Source organism: Colias croceus, chromosome 8 (assembly GCF_905220415.1).
Source record: "Colias croceus chromosome 8, ilColCroc2.1".
NCBI classification, from domain to species: Eukaryota; Metazoa; Arthropoda; class Insecta; order Lepidoptera; family Pieridae; genus Colias; species Colias croceus.
In genome coordinates, this window is record NC_059544.1 from 4727189 (window position 1) to 4748502 (window position 21314).

A 21314-nucleotide genomic window follows, 5' to 3' on the forward strand; every position below is an offset into this window, starting at 1 on the left:
TGCATATTTTTAAGAAATAGATAAATAATTCATATACCTATGTAGGTACTAAAGAAACATATCCATAGCTTTATTGTCACTGATATGCAGTGTAGATTTGAAACATTTCTAACCGTGTATAAAATTTTACGCGTTCACCATGGACCTAGATATTAGCATGATTTGAATAGAGTGAGTTCGAGCGCGCATTCCCCACGCGCGTCGCCGCCACGGCGCGGCGGCGCGGCGCGATCTACGGAGGCTTCGTGCTCCAGCCTACAGCGGGCCTCGTAACTTCGTAAGTCGTATCTCGCCGGTATCCGCGCGCCACTATCTTGCCGCATTCCACCAAGCCGAAGCCGAGGCGCGCCCCGCGCGTGCCTTCATGCCTTTGCCTACCCACGCGCCCTCCTCACTTCGCTCAGTCGATTCTACGCGCTTATAGACTATGCGCACTGTTGATGCGCTCCGAAATTACCGTACAATCGCGCGTAGTGTTCAGTGATGTGCCTATGGATGAGTTTTACTGCAGAATAAAGTGCCATAGCGAGTTATAACATTGGATTTGTTTATTGATGGTGAGTGTTGTGGACGTCCTCTTGCTACCGCTGCGGATGCGCGCGCTTTCACGATGCGGCCACTTTCATTTCATACACATAGCTCGAATTCCGCGCCCGCACTGCGGCCGGTGACCCTGCGCCTGCGCGCCCTTCTTCAAACTACTAAGAATCTACTATTATAATCTATTATATTTTCAAAAAATAAATATTGTCTATCAAGTTATCACAATAGTTAGGAGGACAAGAGGTCAGCCTGACCTCTTATGGGTTTGTATTTACAAACTAATATACGAAAGAAAAGGCTGGAAAGTAAGTCACTCTAGATTAAAAGATATTAATTAGGTATACTTAGTTAGTACCAACATTAAAGTTTTTAAACTTTAAACGAAATGACATCATGCATTATTCAATAGAAACTAGTAGGTACCTATACCTATACAATATGATGTTCTTATACCTAGTAATATTTAATGATTTTGTGACGTCATAATAAATTCGATAAAGAACGCGTAGTAAAACCATTTTACGTTTATTAGAATATCAATTTCACGTAGGTACCTTCCTAATCACTATAAATGAAATAAACATTAGGCTCTATCTAAATTACACCAATTAAGAAAGAAATTCAATCATAATGACTTAACTCTTTAATTTTAAGTTTAATTGGAGTTATGTTAATTGTATAAAATACCGTAAAATTCCTAAGTTTTAACAGCTTTTCCGATATTTTGAGACCTATTCCACAAAATATAACAAATAATGATCAATAATTAGTTTACTAATTATACCTACCTAGTTAAATATGAATTGAGTTCGGAGAGATTTGTTTAAGTGAAATTAAATCAAGCTTTTAGCTCCTTTCTTCATATTAATTGTAATAGCTAATCTACCCAAGTAAAAAAAAATTACAAGTAAGAATTGATCATCCTTGTGAGCTAATCACATTTTGAAATATACAACTAGGATGTATTAAAATCCCTCACAACCTTTATGACTCTATGTCTCTACCTAGCATAATTGAAGCAGTAGTATGAACCCACATGAACCTTACCGCTCAAAACCCTATAAGAGTTGATTATTTATTCAAAAAAAGGTAGTGTCAAGTGTCAACATTGGTTTAGTGATTGATAAAAAAATGATTCATTAACTCATAAACAGACTATGGCCGCGACCGCATTCCTCCGATAGCGCTTCGAGTAAATAAAACCAACAGCAGACTTATTGCGTAAAAGTAACACATACACAATAGCATTATCGGTAATAAGCATGGATATTGGATAGTCATAAAATTTACAGGAATTAGGTAGGTACAATAGGTACGATTATGTACATCATGGTAATGTGAATACCTAAGGCATAATACCTATCTGTACTGAATGATCCCATAAAGCAAATTTGAGAAAAGACAGTACTTAGTACAAATATACCTAATACCTAGGTATATGTATAATAATATGTTTGTTATTAAAACAGACGACATTTATCTTATTTACTGATGTAACGCAAATATTCAAGTGATATTGCTCTACTAAATTGTGTTTTATATGTCTAGGTAATCATTTGTTCTGAATAAGGTTTCAAATGTTTTATGGAAGAACTTCTCATAATAAATCTTATAATTTTATAGAACGATGATGCAAACCCTTTACCCGTATAATATGATATTACGAACTTAATAATAAACGGAAATCGAAAAATATCAAAATTTAATAACAAAAAAAATAATATCACATAAGTCATCTTTCCACATTACGACCAAAGTACCGACTGGTGGTCGATAAATTGATAATTTTTGGTCATCAATATCCTAATGCTCACTCGGGGCACCGTAAGTTACATAATATGGTATACGAAATAATATTAACAAGCACAAAATTAAGCATAGACCATAGCAAATTTATAATCACACATTCACTTGCGTACCTACCTTATTAGAACGTAGAACGTAAAAGAAAACAACTTTCATCTAATTCGATCTAATCATTACAAAGGTACCTAACTACTACTTACTTACTGTCTCTCGTTCCTAACTTTACTTTCGTTTTTTGACCCCATCCAACATCATTCTTTCCCGTCAAAGAAGGTACGGTCTATGTATAAAAAAAAACATTCTAGGTATTATTGTCTTTTTTAATTTTAGCGGCATACTTGGGCATACTTAATATGGATGTCTGGTTAGACCAAGGTTAGACTTTAGAGCATACCTACCAAGGGATAAATAATGACAGACGTAAGTTGAGTAATAAAAAAAAAGAAAACACGACTACAATAAAATAAATACAGACGTTATGTTGTTACGACAAAATTATCCGGATGCTCCATTCATGGAAATCTGTAGGAAGTGGCTGCAGAAATATCCTTATGTTTCTGTTCTATTAACATTTAACAGTCATGTAGGTATTGTAGAAAGTTTTAAAAACTAAAACAATAAAATAATAAACCTAAGTAATAAACTGAATAGAAATAGCGTATAATGTTACGGTTAAGATCAAATTTTGCTTTTGTCTAATGAATTGCGTACAACGAGTATGTTTTGAGCTTAGAAAGTGATAAAAGGCCATACTTATTGACGTAACTCGTAAGTGTGACGTTTTACGTGCGTTAACGATTACAGCGAAACAATATAAAGTGCACTATGAATATAAATGGTTTTATGTACTTAAGTAGGTAGTTGGGAAATTAACTGTTGGATAATAGCCCAGCACAAATATTGGTGAATGGTGTGACAATGGCATAATCTAATAGGCTCTCGCACCTACTCACGCATGCCTACGAATAAACTTCCAATTTTTTGGGAAATTTTGTTTAAAGTTTAAACCAAAAATTGTTTATAAACATATTTGGATGTTCATGTGATAGTCGTTGTTAGCGGAATAAGATAATTTGAATTCGTGACGCAGATTAGAATTTAAAACTGTTTGTTTTACAATATACCTACGTAGGCAACAGGTTTACAAAATACGTAATCCCATTATTGTGCTACCTATTTGCTTGGATGTTAGTCTGGTCAATTGACTGAACAGTGTAACATTTTTACATTTACTAATTGTAGAGTGTACCTTTTACCTAGGTGTAAAATGTAGGAGCAGAATAGAAATAATATTAAAAAAATGTAGGTAATGTAATGTAGTGTGGTAATTAGGTAAGTAAAAAAATCAGTGACCATGGTATTTTTCAAACGAAATCGCGGGTAAGAAGCTTATAATACCTACATTGAAATAAAATTGTCTAAGTATGTTATGTACCTATATGAATTTTATATCTCACGACTTGGCAATTAAAGAATTATTGACGCCACACGCAAAGTCGGTAGCTCGACAATGTAATTCATAAACAATAGAATTATGCATCATTTTTAAATAATTTTCACACGACACCGACTAGACTGTTGTTATAAATTGAATAAATAAATAATGTTTAAAATAATAGCTAATTTTATACCAACTGAATCTCTACCTACAAAAGGATGGATAGAAACTTTAAAATGTACCTACTTTTATTTTATTTAGAAAATTAAATAAAAATTCAATATCACAAGATAATACTGGCTCTTCTGTAAATAGCAACTATTTCTCAACTGTAATAGCATCGTTTTATATGCACAGGTCGTTTATCTGTCTGTAGCTATCTGTCTATTCAATTTTAACGCCTACTACAGTTACGTGCTATATCTTTAACCCCATTGTGTTTTGGCATTGTATAACTTGTAAGAGATCTAAAAGATACCAGAAACTTTTCACGGAAAGTAACTATTATAATACCTACATACATTCCTATTTGTGTCTGTATTACCTACTCTACACACAGATAGAGTCGTGAATGCTTCAAGTTCATTCAGATTGTCTAAAATGTTATTGATACTAGCCTGATCCTTATGCTGATACTAGCCTGAATCTTTGGCAGTAATTAGCAATAAAAAAAACATTCAATGGCGTAGCAATGCTGAGAAATAAAATTATTTACATATTGCAATCGCAACCACCGTGACTCTGTTAAATTTTATATCTCACATGCTCACTTTACTGTTATGTATTTTACATGGCCAATCATTCGTCCAATGCTTCCTGGAATATAAACTTTGATAGGTAACGTGTTTAATAATTATTAATATTAGTCACTACATAGATATACATAGCTGCAAAACGTATTGACGTCTTCGAGGAAATTCTGGGCTTATAGGTTCAAATAAGATATTAATACCTATAAGCCTATTCAGCCTGCCTATATTTTTTCTTTCTCTTACCTACGTTAACCACTAAGGACATACATTATGTTTCCTGAGGCATAAAAATGGTAGGCTCTATCAACATGCTCACTATATAAAAAAAGGCTCTATCAACATGAACTTACAACATAAGTCCCTGAGAATAGTTCAATTAGTAATATAAGATCTATCCATTTAGGACTTATTAATCATTTTTAGTAGGTTATATGAATGCGATTGAGCATTCGCGTACGTAGTTTGTTTTTTTTAGTTAGGTATATCTATAGGGCATGCAGAACCGAGTCCGGTTCCAAGTTTCTGAAACCCGGTTCCAAATCGAGCTCAGAACCGGGTAGAACCGGGTTACCCGGTTCTTTTATAATACCTCGGAAAAAATACGAAACTAAATAAAAGTAACTGTAAAAGTACCTGATGGGCCTTTTCGTCTTATTTTATTAGTTAAATTAATAAAGAAACAAACTTTAAATACATTTCAATTCTCTTGATTTATCAGTCTTATTATCATAATATCACATATAAACTTAAACCTTATTCATTAACTGCAAACTTTAAAGCAAAAAACCGGCCAAGTACGAGTCGGACTCGCGCTCCGAGGGCTCCGAACAAACCTATTTTTTACAATGTTGTAACTTTAAAATTTTCCTTTAGGTACCTGTGTTATAAGACGTTACTTTTACCAAATTTAAAAGCTCTGTGTTCATGAGAAGTACCCTAGGTTTAGGAATGAAGAAATTTGCGAATATTTTCAGCATTTACGGCTATATCTTTTGATGCGTTGGCTTGTGAGTTTGACTTTTTCACAGCATCAAGGGACCGAAGACTTCGAGTATTCGATATAAATTTCAGCTTGATACCAAAAACAAAACATGACTGGATCATTATATGAAACAGTAAAATCAACAGCTTTTCAAATTCACGACAAATCTAATAAAAATATTTCAGTAGGTAGCCTAATTTTTGTCATTTTCAAAGCCTAATTTTTTTTTGGTAAAACACCGGTAGGAAACTTATAGCATCTAAGGTTAGACAACCAATCAGAGCCTCGCTTGATGCGTGGCACGAAAATTCGCGATGCACGTGAGTCTGACGTTGCCAGATATAATAAATTTGTTAAAATAATGCAGCAAAGTATAAATAATACATAATATTTTAATATTTTGGTCGGAACCGGGAGAACCGGGTTTCATACTATTCAGACCCGGTTCTCAAGATCATCAAAAAACCCGGGTTTACCCGGGTTTTTCGGAACCGGGTAAACCCGGGTGCATGCTCTAGGTATCTATGTACGTATAGTAAAGTAACTTTCTAAGTCACACAGTCTACCTGAAGAAAATTGTCTACTTATACTACTTCATTGCCTTTGATTCATTAACATATTGTACGTGGTGGTACTTTATTGTTGAGACTGTACAATAATTAACATACAGGCTTTCATTGTTGAGTCGTTGCACAAACAAGAACGTACTTGGAACCCAAGCACGACCGTAATTCTTAAAAATTCCATTATATCATAACAACGTGCGAGTGTCAAAAGTGGTGGCGAGATGTCGAAAAGTGGAGGCAACGACGACCATAGGTATGCGAGGACGCAAGATGCGGCTGGCGTAGGGGGAGGGGCGCTCGGCATCTGAAGGTCGTCCGCATTCCTCGCGTCGCCGTCCGCTGCTACCGCGCTTACGTAGCGCCCCGGCCGCGCCTCCCCGCCGCCCCGCGCCGCCCGCACCGGCCCGGCCCGACCGGTCGGCCCCTGCCCCGCTACGCCTGACCGCCATCACAAACTATCGCGCATTTACTAAAACAAAAAACATGTTCTTATGGCTATCAAGTGCTGAGGAGCCGCAGAGGTACCGGATGCGATGAAATTTATTCGCATCTAGTTTTTTCGAACCGATCTTGTGGTGCTACATTCCGAGAAACGTTTTATAATACTTAAGTATACGAGTTCAAGATAGCGCAACATTTTGTTGCTTTTGCTCTTGATAGAGTCGAATATTGTTTGTCGTAGCCGACGAAACTAACGCTCTACAAAACTATTTCTATTCATTATTCAAAGTTTAAAATATTAAAATTTTATCTTGGCATTATTTCACTTGCACGCGAGAGTAACAAAACAAAAAACATGGCATGATTATTAAATTAATATCAAATTGAAATAACAGCAAATAAAAAACACAACTGTCAATCTTAAATCGTAAAATTGCATGACGTCGGTACACGTAGGTATAAAGAGCAGATAAAAGATGTAAACAAAATAACGCCTTATTCGGAACTGATGCAAATCAAGTTTTAAATTATACTAGGTATATTTTTTTAAACCAGATCTATCAATTTAAAACCAGATTTTGACCAATATTAAACTGAATGCTAAAGATGTTCTGCAGATGGGGAATAATTTAAAAAAGAAATAATAAGATGCAAGTTAACAATGCGAACACCAAAAGCTGCAGGTAGCAAAAAGTGAATTTTTATGTACAAAAAAAGTGTGCAAAGGAATGCACAGATGTTAAAGATCCGGACATTCCTATCCGAACCGCTCAGTGCACCTTTTGGTGGATAGATAGATGATCCCTACTAGTTTACAAATTATTATTAACCATTCAAGCTTATAAAATTTGAGGATTATTATGCATTAGCTACGTACATGAGACATTTTTACTTGAATAATGTTAACGATTTATTTTTTACTGCAAACTTGCTTATATTTTAAGTTAATACCTACCTAGGTACTAGATGCGACACGTATCTTTTAGATCTTTTTTTTTATTCACAGCTAGGTATAGATACCTACTTTAGTATTTCTAAAATATAATAAAAAAATGTTGAAAAATCTTTCGGATACATCGTTCCACTTTGAATCGTCGCCGTGTTAGGAATTCCAATCTCTAATAAATCATATAAACATAATTTGAATTATGATGGTTAATGGTTATAACTTTGCACGGACATGGCTTAGGTCAACTTAGGTCAACAAAATTTAGAGCGACGTAAAATTTCTATTCACGACCGATGGCGCCATCACTTTTCTATTTTAATTTAAGCACTCGTAACTTTGTAAATATTTCGGTGCGAGTAACTTAGAGCATTAAGCGAGTAATGACGACATAATAGGTATAAGCTGGTATTAATTTCTTTAGTGAATTTGAGATGTACCACTTATATTATAAAGAAGGAAGACATGATCGATTGTAAGTATGTTTGTTATCGGTTATCTCAAAAAGTACCTACTATGAAACTGATTCTGAAAATTCTTAGAAAGCAACATTATTCCTGAGTTGTATAGACTAAAGGCTATTATTTGGTTTTATCTCGTTATAACCCAGGCGGAACCAAACCGAACAACTAGATTGGTACCTACCTATAGGTACCTACATAAAGTTTTTAAGCTATTTTACATTACCAATTACCTAGGTATCATGTTGAATTGATGCTTTTCCAACATCCGTAATTTCAAAAGTAATATTATCTATTTTCATTTTTAGTACCTAGTACCTACCTATTTAAAAAAAAGTGCGTTTTCTAGTGTACACACGTAAGCGGTAAGAAGTGAAACTTCTTTATGACCTTATTTTTCAAAAAATAATTTACTTGTATATGCAACTTTACAGAAATACTTACGTTGACGCGCGACGTGGTAGGGATAAGAAAAAGATGGCGCGTAACGGAAAAATGTCACGCGTAACGAAAAAATGTTACACTAAATTTTTTTCCAACCCCGATAAACAAGTTTCACTTAAATTATTCATGGATTACATTGAAGCTTGAACGAGTATGATATAATCTTAGAAACAGATAATAGACAATTCAAAAAATAAAATTGTAAATATTGTTCCAGGGAGTGTAATAGGAGTATCGAGATGCGACATGCGTGCTCTGTGTTCGGTTCGCGGGCCGTTGGGCGGGGAGACGCGCGCGCTCGGCGCAGGCGCACGCCTCCTATCCCTGCGGATGCCCGGCCAACCGCAACCCATCCACTTTGTAGTAGAGGCAAAGGCAAGAGTCAAGGAACTGAAAGCTTTAGCAAACGCCCACGCGCAACTCCAAGGCATGACCGATACAGAACTCTTTGGATTGGCTATTTTACAAAGTGAGTATAATTATGATTTCAAACAATCAACTCTCAACTCAAATTATAAAGTTTCGAAGTGTGATTTAAATCTACACACGTCATGAACAAATACACACAAAAAATTTAAATAATCACTAAAAAATATATCATATTCATATTTGACGTCAAAGCTCACAAGAACGACATTCCAAAGAGCTAATTCATATCATACATAAATGATGTTGAGTAATAAACAGGCTATATTTGTACATCTATGATTCTATCGCAATCATTAACTCATTATATACTCACGTCGCGCTTAATATGATACATAGAAGAAATGAATATGAAAATAATAACATTGTTAAAGGAATCAGTCGATATATTATTAAAAGTACCTCCATGAATAGGAGAATATTTCCATTTGTATGTTTAATTAAATACTTATTTATTTCCAGATGGGGAGTTCTTATTCGTTGATTTGGATAGTAAATTATCTAAATATGCACCAAAGAGCTGGAGATCATCTCATACCCACGTAAGCCCTCCTTTAAATATGAAAATCATATTCTAAGCAAAGCATCTAATTGATTTACAAATTTTTATTCTAATTTACGTTGTATTATTTTTTGCAGGGTTTAGACGCCAATGGAAAGCCACTTCTCGAACTTCATCTAGTCGTACAATTTCACGTGGAGAGTCCGCTACTTTTGCATGACGATGTTGGTCGTCATTTATATTATCTACAACTCCTTCAGAATATTCGGTCGAGAGATACTCTACCAGTTGAAATACTTTTACTCTTAATCGGGCTAGCATTACAAGCAGACTATGGCGACGAGGAATCTTATGAAAACAGAGAATACTTTAAAATAGAAGATTACGCGCCGCCTTCTTTAACGGGCGACTGGGTGTCGGCCGCCGTGCGGGCGTGCCATCGTGAACATCGGGGCTTGAACAAAATTGACGCAGAAACCAGATTTATTAGAGAAGTTTGTCTGCTTCCCGATACAATTAATTCACATAGATATCGACTAAAGCATTCAAAGTCAGAAACTGAACCTGGAACTGTGTGGCTCTTAGTTACGGCAAAAGGTATAAAAATTTTGCCAGACAATGGTCCAACATCGAATTTTATATGGAGTTCTATTGGGAAATTGAGTTTTGATCGAAAAAAGTTTGAGATTCGAACTGAAGAAGGAAAGATAACATTATATTCTTCAAGTGAAGAAAAATGTAAATACCTGTTTGCTCTATGTAAAGAAACTCACCAGTTCTCAATGAAAATATCTCCGAAATTGAATGAAATTTTACGAAAGGAGGAAGAAGAACGCAAGACGTGTTTTGGTTATTCAAAATCATTTAGCTTACAATCCAATAAAAACAAAAGTGAGCAAAGAATATCACTCATATCATCTACAAGCTCAAACACGACATCAGGAATTGTGAGCGACAGGGTCCAATCAGAAGATGAATTAGAAATAATGATAGATTCGCCTCCAGCACCGTCAACAGAAAGTTTGGCATTTGCTCATTTATTAGATTGCTCTAATTCATATTTAATTCGTAATATTTCTAACGAAAATAAGTCCTCAAATAAGACATCTACGCTACAAGTACAAAAACCTAAATTGCGTAAGAAAAGTAAAGAAGATGGCGAAAAAGTTTCCAAAAATGATATTTCGTCAGATCAAGATTCTGCAAGTCAATTTGAGGACACTATATCTATACCTGACCAAACTACAAGTGAGGCCCTATCTGATAGCCCTGTTTCTAACAAAATAAAATGTACAGGATCTCAATGTTCATCATCTTGTAGTACCGTAATAATGGCTCGTGCTGGTTTGAGTACACTTAGCAGAGCGTCTAATGGAAGTAGTTTAGAATTAGGTTATAGCCACACAGCGCAAAATTCCATGCTAAGCGATAACAGCACAGTTGGAATTGATATCGAATACACACAAGATACGGCTTCAGCTCTATATGATGGTCTGGGCCAAGCAGTTACTTTAGCTGCTTCTAGTGAGACAAGCGGTGTTTATACAATGGGAAGTTCTGAACTTACTGCACGGTCAAAGACGTATTCTCTGTCTCAAGGTAGTCGTACGGACTACAGCGGATCACATTATGAAAGGTACAAGACAGCTAAAGATAATGATTTAGCGGATTTCGATAGCGTATCATCGATACTTAAGCATAAATCGGATAGAACTAATTTATCCAACACAAGTTCGGATTGTATTGATGGAATGCCACCATTCTGTAATCAAAATCAAATTGAAGACCAAGAGAATGTTTTTCGAGAACGAACAAATTCCAACCTAAGTGCCGCTTCCTTTCACGGGGATGGAAGTGATCCAACAGATAATAAACATAACTTGCTTAGTGCAAGTGAATTGAGTGATTTGATCGTTGGCCGCGGAGTATATCCAAAAACTCAATCAGTAAGCGACACTTTCGATTCAGTTTCCGATTACGTTAGGCTTCCCATACCATTTACAGGCGAAAGTTATCATCAAAATCAAGAAGAATCTACGGGTGCCCCACCCGTAGACGAAAGTTATCTCAACAACTCCTTTTTTGATCGACCTCCCACACCACCCACAAGGCTTGATAGCAGAAAAGGCCTACATTTGTCTTTACCAAATATTTTAGATTTAGATGAAAATAGCACAATGTTACCCAGATATCCTGATAAACCTCCACCACCATATGAATATAATCACAAAACTCTTTCTTCTTGTTCAACTGTGCCATCAAAACCTCCACCAGCATATCCTGGCATCGCTAGTGCCACTACTGCGAAAGTGGTGGAAAAAGAAGAAGTTCCAGCAAGAGTAGTTACTTCCAAACCTATGATAACAATTCTAAAAGCAGAAGCGGGAGAAGTGAATGCCTCAGGAGAACGTACATTTGCTAGTCCTATGGTATTAGAACACAGATTTCAAAAATCCAAACGACACCAAGCATCAAGTCGAAGAGCCGAGCGATCAAAGTTAGCCCAAGGCTTAACAAGCAACTTGTCACCCTCCAGAGAACTGTCACCAAATATAGATTCTAATGTTCTTGTAGCAATGATGAAATTACCTCCGCCACCACCTCCTCCGCGACACGCAAGATTACCCCCACCACCGCCTGTCACCCGGCTGCCGCCACCACCTCCTCCACACAATCCTATGTTCCATCAACAGCTTTATAGTGACGTGGATTATGTTTACTACCCACTTCAAGACCCTTCTGTTTCGCAGCAAAACTACCTCGACCACAAACTTACTGAATCTCGAATATCAAACATGCACAAGAGTGCTTTGCATTACAGAAGTACACCCTTTCTTTCCACTTCATTATCATGCTCTTCCACTTACGGGTCCATACAAAATTTATCAGATTCCTATGTTCAAATCCCAGGTACGCGCACTAGTTGGTACTCTATGACGAGCCGCAATTCTACAAGCAGTCATTCCATAAACTTGGATAGACCTCCAATACCGACTCGCATTATGGAATCCACGAGTTTCAATCGAACTAAATCACACGAAAATATGCTCATTATAAAAGACCCACCGCCTTTGAAATCGAGACGAATGCCGCCTCCTCCACCGCCGCCTTACGAGCATAAGAAGAAAATTCCATCTCACTTAAAGGAAATAAAACTCCCTAATTCTAGTTTTAGCAGTAACTTTAACAGTGACATTGGTGTTAATAAAGTGAAAGACTCTTCTAATTGTGATCTAGATATAAAAATTCTTAGGGAAAAAAGCAAGAACTTGGACTTGCCGCTTATAGCTGCTTTGTGCAATGATCGATCGTTATTAAAACAGACAAAAGCATTTGGTGCTCCAAAATTAAAACAAACAGTAAGTGACTGTGAAAGTGATCGTAAATGTGCAAAGTTAAATCAAAACACCACCGACAATATAGATTTAAGGAATAAATCAGACATTAATGCAAGAAAAGTAGTAACAGGTTCGCAAAAAAGAATATTGGTCCGAAATCCAACAGATAAACTTCCAGCATTACCTGGCACTGAAAGTCATACTCCAAGAGCTATGTCTAACACATACGTTATGCATCCGAGTGTTATTAAGAGTAAAAAAAGTCAACCTAGTTCATGACATTAACACATTAGATGCAATTTACATTTGCAGCCAAATTAGTTTTTGTGAATCCTTCCAGTGCTATGCTCTTTTCTTTCTTATTCATTAGTTGTCATCTTAACAATAAAGACTGAAATCCATGCATTTCCATAAACGCGATCGCAATTCTCTGTAAAAACTTTATGGCTTAAAAAATGTACCTACACATAAGGGAATTCAAGTAACTCGTAAATAAAGGTCATAAGCATACATATTAAATATTCTAACTATAAAATAAAAATAAAAACTTTTCTGAATATTAATATTGAAATAATGAAAGCCGTTTCGAACTACGTGTATTTTTAAATAATTTTAATAATAGGGAAAGTACATCACACCTGAAATAAATATAATTAGGATAATGTTATGGTATGGTTATGTTCAATACTAAAATTGAAAAAGTAAGCATTGTATTTCTTTTTATCAGAGAAGATGCGAATAATATAGAAATATTTCAATTATTTAAAATTAATTTAAATTTTATTTTATTTTTCCGACTTTATATCATATTTGTTTGAAGTCAATTTGTGAATTCTCAACATATCTGTAAGATGCTTTATAATTATAATTGTAATTATAGCATATTTTTTCCTTCGCGTTAGGAATGTAAATGATTCTCAAAATAATTAGTAAAACCGTTGATTTTAGACATGCCTAATGTTTTAAATCTTAATATATATAAATCTCGTGTCACAATGTTTGTCCTCATTGGACTCCTAAACCACTTAACCGATTATAATAAAATTCGCACACCATGTGCAGTTCGATCCAACTTGAAAAATAGGATAGTTTAAATCTCAAATCGTTTTAGAGAAAGCGGGCGAAGCCGCGGGCGGTGTGCTAGTTAAATATAAAATAATAGCCTATTATTTCTGTCAAAAGGTAACAAATATGTATGTTATTTGTAATTATTTATGTAACTACAGAAATAAATCATAGTCCTTTACACTAACTAATGCCTGCAATGTTACCTTACGGTAAATATCTGAAAAAATAAAATGTTTATGTAAAAATTCTCTATTAAATAGTGAATTTTCTAAACAAAAGCAAAATACTCACTACTATTTATAAAAATATTTGTTAAATTTAATATTTAATGAATATGTTAAAGTCATAGCATAGTCCGTAGTTAGAAATTAAAGAAAATGTAATAATTTTTAGAAATATTTATTTCGCTACAAAATGTACATAAACGATTGTTGATAATTTATAATTATAAGTACATTAAATGTTTCAGTATGTACAAATGTATAGTAAACTTATAAGAAATACTATTGAGTGTTTTATTATTACCATATGCCTTGAGATTTTTTAAGTAAATACTTACAATAAATAGCTACTTTCGCAGTATTTTTTATATACAACAATAACAATAAATAAATACAATACGTCGTAATACGAAAAAATATGCGATACCTACTTATTACTTAACTTTAGTATTTCTTTGAATTCAATATTTCTTACGTAATGAGATTCAATGAGTTTTAATACGCACATATTAGAAACAGAAACATTGCATCAAAGATTAAAAGGAAAGTTATATCTTGTGGCAACTACACATGTTTAAATAAACATTTTTGTATAATACATACATTAAAGACATAATAATATTAAATATATCGATCAAACTGCGAAAGTTTTGTTCAGAGCATTAGAAAGTAAGTACATAGGAATTTGATCTAATATAAAATCATGAATACCTACCTACCTCGAATACCTATAACTGTAATATTTATGACTAGAAACAATAATAATTTTATTAATCTCAGAAAATGAAAAAATTTCAAAAAAAAGGAAAATCATAATCGGTGCAATGCCAGCTTTTATAAATCAATGTTATATTCATTATATAATAAATCTTAAGTTAACTTGAATGATTTATAATACATATATGTACTACTTACATACTTAAGTTAATAACAAATTAAGAGCAAAAAAATTTTGATTATAAAATCTTAGCTCTATTATAATGAGCTGTAACAATTGTACATAGTCATGAATATGCTAAATACTCTTTTACCCAAATCTCTATAAAACTATATCTACTAATCAAGGAACAATAAACATGACCATTGCAAGGTCACACCTTTGGCATTTTGTTTTTAGTATAAAATTTTTGTGTATAATCATACAAACAATTAACTAAAATTTGGTATTAAAAATTAAACATAATATCAACTAAATTAACAAACAACTTTGCTTCGTACAGCATTATAAGTCACTTATCTAATTTTAATATGATGGCTGAATTTGGAGGGAAGGTGACCTTATCTAAGTACAAAACCTCACCTACAAGGGAAGTGTTTGTGCCACCTACGACCATGCCTCCATAAAACATTGTTGATAAATCTGTTGTAATTGCCTTATTACCGAGATTCCCCACAAACACACACGTGTTTCGCCGTGGATACCAACGTTCAATCACCACAAGGTTATCATCTGATTCGCGAATTTCCATATTCTTCAAAAGATTCCCCTCTTTATAAATTGCCCTCAAATATATAGTTGGAGTATCCAGCCGCAACTGAATAAATTGTTTAATGATAGACAAATAGTGGTATCTTGGTTCTAACACAGATTTATCAGTCCACGGTAAAACTCCATTATTGTTTTCATTATTAGTAAAGCTCATCGGAACAAGGTTATGGATATGCTCATGTTCGTGGAAATCACCTTCTATTTCATGTTTTGCAAGACTGCCCAATCCTATTTCATCTCCATAAAATATACCTATTGTCCCTGGTAGTACAAGCTCCAAAGCAGTCAATGCTAAAGTGTTGTTGACATTGTTTGTTGATACCCTTTCACTATTTATATTTCCTATATTCCAATGCACCCAAGGATAGTGTGGTTTATCCCAGAGAATTCCAGAAATTACTTCATTAATGTGGTTTTTTAGACCACTAATGCCATCATTGAGATCCAAATGTACATCTATCAGATCTATTCTATTGAGCAGAACAGTGAGACTTTCTCCTTTAGCCATTTTTAGTGCCTCTTCACTTGCCATTAATATTTTTCCATTTCCTAACAACATTTTCCAAAGTTGCAGGGATTTTCCAAAATTAACATCATCAACAAAATCCTCCAAATTTTTAAGATAGAATCCATCAACATTTTGTGAACACCAATAAGCAATAGCAGCAGATGTGACATCAATATTCTTTGTAACAGAGTCATTCACTGCTACGAGTGAGTGATTTGAGATAGGCAATGTTACATAATCTATAACACTTAAAACTGGAATATCAAGTATGATAGTCATCTCTCTCTCATGAATGGCTGATACAAGCTCTTGAAAATCTTTCAAGTTACCAATACTTCTGTCAATTTGTACCACAGATGTGGTATTGTAGTAATGCTCAGGATAATCATGTGCCTCAAATATGTAATTCAGCCTAATAGTGGATCCTCCCAATTCTTTGATGTAATCAATTTTTTTTATTAGTCCTTTTAGATCTCCTATGCCATCATTGTTTGAATCTTTAAAGCTAGCAGGAAATATTTCATAAAATACTTTACCTTGATACCATGGCAGGTCTGGGTTGCATGTTTTGGGTATAGTTACCACCATAGTGATTATAGCAGCCAGGCAAGCAACAAGCCCTGATAGGACAAACCAAAGAAGAAATTTTCTAATAAGACTCCAATTCCAGTTCACAAAGCTTGGTAGTTTTCTGTTATTTAAGCTGATACTTCCATGAACTTTGCCTTCAGGCTGAAAAAAGATAAGGCAATATAAATAAGACAATAAAATATTTTTAAGCTTCTAAATTTATTTTTTTCCCTCTATTGTATCTTAACTAAGTGTTATGAAAATAAAATCTATACGTAATTAAGAATCAATTTAATGATAATTAAAACATATGAATTTTAGGGATTTTAGAAAGAAACAAATTTAATTTTGTATTAAGCCTAAACCTTTCATTACATGGTATGACATGTAATTTAGAGTAATAAATGGTCAATATAATAGTTATATGTATTAAAACTTATTTTTTACCTGTCCCATAATTATATCACCATTCTTACTAAGTGTTTGGTAATCCAGCATACTTATATTATTAATTAGTTGCGCACTAACTGGATCTTGAACCACTGAGTTGGAATCACCAGAAGAACTTGAGTCTCCAGCACTGGCTTCTGTAATAATATGTTATTTAAAACAATGTTATAAACCCTTTAATGAAAAATAATATTTAATCATGTATCAAATCACAAAAAAAACTTATAAACTACAATAATAGTACTGCCAAACCTGAATTTCCAATATTGACACTTTTGTTGTCATCATTTAATGTTAAAAATGGACCTTCATTAATTTCTTCTGAAAGTGGATGCTTAAAGTCCAAGGTTGTTGGGCTTGGAGTTAGAAGTAAGCAGGTCGACGACTTCACTCCGCGAAGAAAATCCAATGTCTCAAGGTCTGTTACACCATTTTCAGTGCTGGTTTCTGGTAAATCGTTCATATTGCTGATCTCCTGAAATTAATTAAACTCTCTAATAGCACCAATACCCTGTACAAAATTCACAATTGATCTAATCAAACCAATCAACGAAAATAGAACACCAGCGTGAGTACTCGTGACTATACCTACATGGAATATAATTTATTCATTAAATCTGTACCTATTGTATCTTATTGCCAATTGTCATATGATAATCAATCACTTCCATGGAACACCCCGTTGATTGCGGGCTATAAATTTATAATTATTATAATTAAATCATAGTAAGATTAGCCCAATTCTTTCCAATAAAATTTCAAAACAAAATTAGATACCTACCTAGCCTAGGTAGGTACCTACTGTGGTACCTACCTAACTATTGGAATTTCCATCTGTCAAATCAATAAATGACATTATGTCATCCAAAGTTGACCTCTGTCTAAAAAAAGAGCGTCAGGTGGTTCAGACTTAAAAAAATAATATTCTAAATATTATTATCATTACTTTTTTCAGCCACCATTAGCAACAAAAACAACAACTGCAATTTGTTTATAAGATTTCGTAATTATAGGTCTACCAGAATCTGATGGCATATATTTTATAATTAAGAAATAAAAGATTTTCATATGGCAATGTTATTTGACAACTATCAAATTGGTTGTCAAATTATTTGTCTTCTTTGGAATTGATGAATAATTTTTAGGATTTTGTCTAAAAAATCTTCGAAAATGTCGAAAAAGCCGCTGCAATCACAACAAGAGATGTTGTTTTTATAACGTGTATGGAAAAACATTCGATGAAGAAGGGTCAAACACATCACAATTTTCAATGTTGAATATTTTATTGGTAAATTGGACTTACCCGTTTTGATACTTAAAATTAAAAATATTATAAGTAGGTAACTATAATATTGTTTGTTGATTACAATATAATTTTATGAATACTTATTACAAGAGTTTCCAATACGGCTATTCGTCAAGTCCAAGCTGTCGAAGTCAATTTGATATTGTGTGTATCTGTTAATTACTTACGAAAATAAACATAGTTTTTATTTATTTTATAAAAAAAATATTAGGATTATCTAGTTTTGATCTGCATTATCATTACATCCATATTTTTACATGGCATAATGATAATGAATATACAAATATAGGTATGTGTAAATAATAATATGTATAACAAAGATAAAAGTAATATGTATATTATACATGTAAGTATGTACCTACATAATATTAAGTGGATATCTCATTATTAAGTACATTATTGTTCACTTATATAATGTGACTAATGATGTTGAGGACAAAATAAAAAATAAGCAGTATCAAGATCGTTCAGTCCATTTTCCCGAGGGTTGCACACTCAAAATTTTGATTTCCCTAATTGCCATCAGATTCTGGTTTACCTATATACACGTATACGGTACCATTCCAATCTTTGATTATAATACTATAATGCTTAGATCATTAAGTAATGGATAACACTCGCAGGCGCTTCCCCTTTCGCTGAGATATAAGATTATTCGAATCGAAAAATCTTATGCTTTCATAAAAAACTCCTTGCGTAATCGATTACAAACACTCTGCGTATTCGTAAAACATCGAAAGGACGTCTGCGAGTGCTCCGCTAAAAATGCCGTTTTGCACTATCAAGTCTTGCAGACTCAAACTCAAACATTTATTTATTCAATTAGACTACTATTTAGTAGCACTTTCGAATCGTCATTACATAAGTATTTTTAACATTTACCACCGATTCGGAAAGCAGTATCTATGGAGAAGAATCGGCAAGAAACTCCATAGTTGCTCTTTTAAAATCATGTCAATATTACATAATATGTAACTTATATCTAACTTATATCTAACTTATGCAGAAGAAATTCAAACATGTCGAATATTAAAAAAGATGGAATAACCTTTCATTTGTGTATATTTTTTTATTTTTTTAACGTACATTTCTAATTAAATGCAATTTCTAATAATCGTCGATGTATCGTTTCGTGATATGATCAAGACAATTAATAATCGAGTCATGTTTACTCGATCATTGATGCGGCCCCACGAGACTATCATAGAAAGAAAATATACAAATTTAATCTTTATGAACTAAGAGATAAAGTTGAATTTAAAACGCGATAATGAACCCGCATTCCTTACGAGACTATCTTGTAAAGAAATACAAATTTAATCTTTATAACCTAAGTGATAAAGTTGAATTTAGAACGCGATATTGAACCACACTCCCCACGAGACTATCTTGGAAGATACATATTTAATCTTTATGTACTTAGTGATAGAGTTGAATTTAAAAACTCGTCGCTTAAAAGGTCGTAAATTTTTACGACTTTCGTGACACAAATTATTTTTGTGATTGTGTTTCATTGTGTGTTTCAAAGTGTGAGTTACCCTCCCCGCACCAAAATCAGCAGAAAGTTTAGTTAGAACATTTGCCAGCGTACTCCATCCATTACTGATCTAAGCTATAATGAGATTTACAGATTTTTGCATGTGATAATTTTCTTTTTTTCAAATAGCAACTCCTACATAATTCTCTGTCTACATCTGTCTATCTGTACCAAGAAGCTTATATCTAATACACTGGAGATTGCACTATGACCATTGACTTGTCACAAGAAAATATAACCTTGAATGACGTCAGTGTTGTTTTTTGTCTCTTTCTGTGGGTGACCACACTGGTTTGTATATTCAGGATTTTTCGAAATAGAAAAAACTAAAAATCATGGTCTATAAATAATAACGACATATATTTTTAACAGTATTAACTATATTATAATATTACTGGCCATACTTTATAGGTACATACAATTTTAATTGGTATAGAATGATAGTTTTAAATAACTCTTGGCTACAAAGCCTGGATATGAACCGATATATAGCATTAACATCCTTTGTAAATAGAGGAAAGTTGTGTTTTGCATCAGATGCTGTTTACCAAATTGTAAGCTACTCAGATCTTCTTTTTAAACGCGTTGCTTCGACGGGTCAATTTCAAGCCAAAATCATCAAAGAAAAACTGTTTATAATAAACGCCTTGCAAAAATTTCAGCTAACTTTACAAAGTTTATTTTTCAAAAGGTATTTTTTTCTGGGTCGTAATCCTCAGTAATTTTACCCTTGATGGGCACATATATTTCTTTTTATTTTACTTTTTGGAAAGCTGAAATACCTAAAACAAAAAATATGAGGTAAGTTAAAAAAGTATAAATTTCAATGTAAAAACGAACAATCTTATAACTAAATGTGAGTGCAATACCGATGTCGAGTGTTGTTTCATTACTAGTAAAAATCTTGAAAATGGTGTTCTAAATTTCATCATAATATTGTTATTACAATATATATTCTCTTCACTATCCATAAAAACTCGTCATCATGGTTACCTTACTTGTTAATTTTGTTTATTGAAAACTTGTTGAAAAATGATAAAGTATTAGGAAAATAACAAATTTAACATGACTGCTTTCTAAAATGATGCAAAATTTTACAATTTTTGCCATTGAAATGATTCTAAACAGGTAAATGCACGAGTATTGAGGAATATTGTAAATAACGTAAATATACACTTGCCTGTGAAATTCTATGCCAGAATTTGGTGTCCAAACACTTCTGCAATTTTTCACAATGCAATACATTATTTATATTCGGAAAATATTTATTAAATACGCAACAATATTAACTTAAATATTCGAAGCGACGCAATTTTTTTGACACTTATGCCATATTGTCAAAGTGAGAGTTGCTACAATTTTATTATGGTAACTACCCATAATCAGGGAGTATCGCTTTTTAATAATTGGTCCAGATCAAGAAGCTTATATCTTATACACTGGAGATTTCGGTATGAACATTTGACGTGTAACAAGAAAATGTTGTGTTTTATCACTTTCACACCTAACTTGGTATTGCC

The 21314-nt window shown here is 33.5% G+C and overlaps 2 protein-coding genes across 3 annotated transcripts; one reads left to right on the forward strand and one right to left on the reverse strand.

The window, feature by feature from the left end:
* The first annotated feature begins 385 nt into the window (after window positions 1-385).
* On the forward strand, window positions 386-13209 carry LOC123693562 (protein expanded). Its single transcript, XM_045638723.1, has 4 exons — window positions 386-557; window positions 8597-8848; window positions 9268-9347; window positions 9445-13209. The coding sequence occupies exons 2-4, from the start codon at window positions 8626-8628 to the stop codon at window positions 12922-12924; spliced, it is 3783 nt and encodes a 1260-aa protein (XP_045494679.1). The 5' UTR covers window positions 386-557; window positions 8597-8625; the 3' UTR covers window positions 12925-13209.
* A 1206-nt stretch (window positions 13210-14415) lies between these two features.
* On the reverse strand, window positions 14416-17742 carry LOC123693563 (4F2 cell-surface antigen heavy chain-like). Of its 2 annotated transcripts, none has more exons than XM_045638726.1 (4): window positions 17575-17742; window positions 17204-17426; window positions 16949-17088; window positions 14416-16663 (listed from the first exon to the last, which is right to left on the reverse strand). In XM_045638726.1, exons 2-4 carry the CDS (start codon window positions 17412-17414, stop codon window positions 15164-15166), a joined length of 1851 nt encoding a protein of 616 aa, XP_045494682.1. In that variant the 5' UTR covers window positions 17415-17426; window positions 17575-17742; the 3' UTR covers window positions 14416-15163. The 2 variants fall into 2 exon arrangements, with proteins under 2 accessions (XP_045494682.1, XP_045494681.1); XM_045638725.1 differs by having other exon boundaries at window positions 17544-17742.
* Window positions 17743-21314: the final 3572 nt, after the last annotated feature.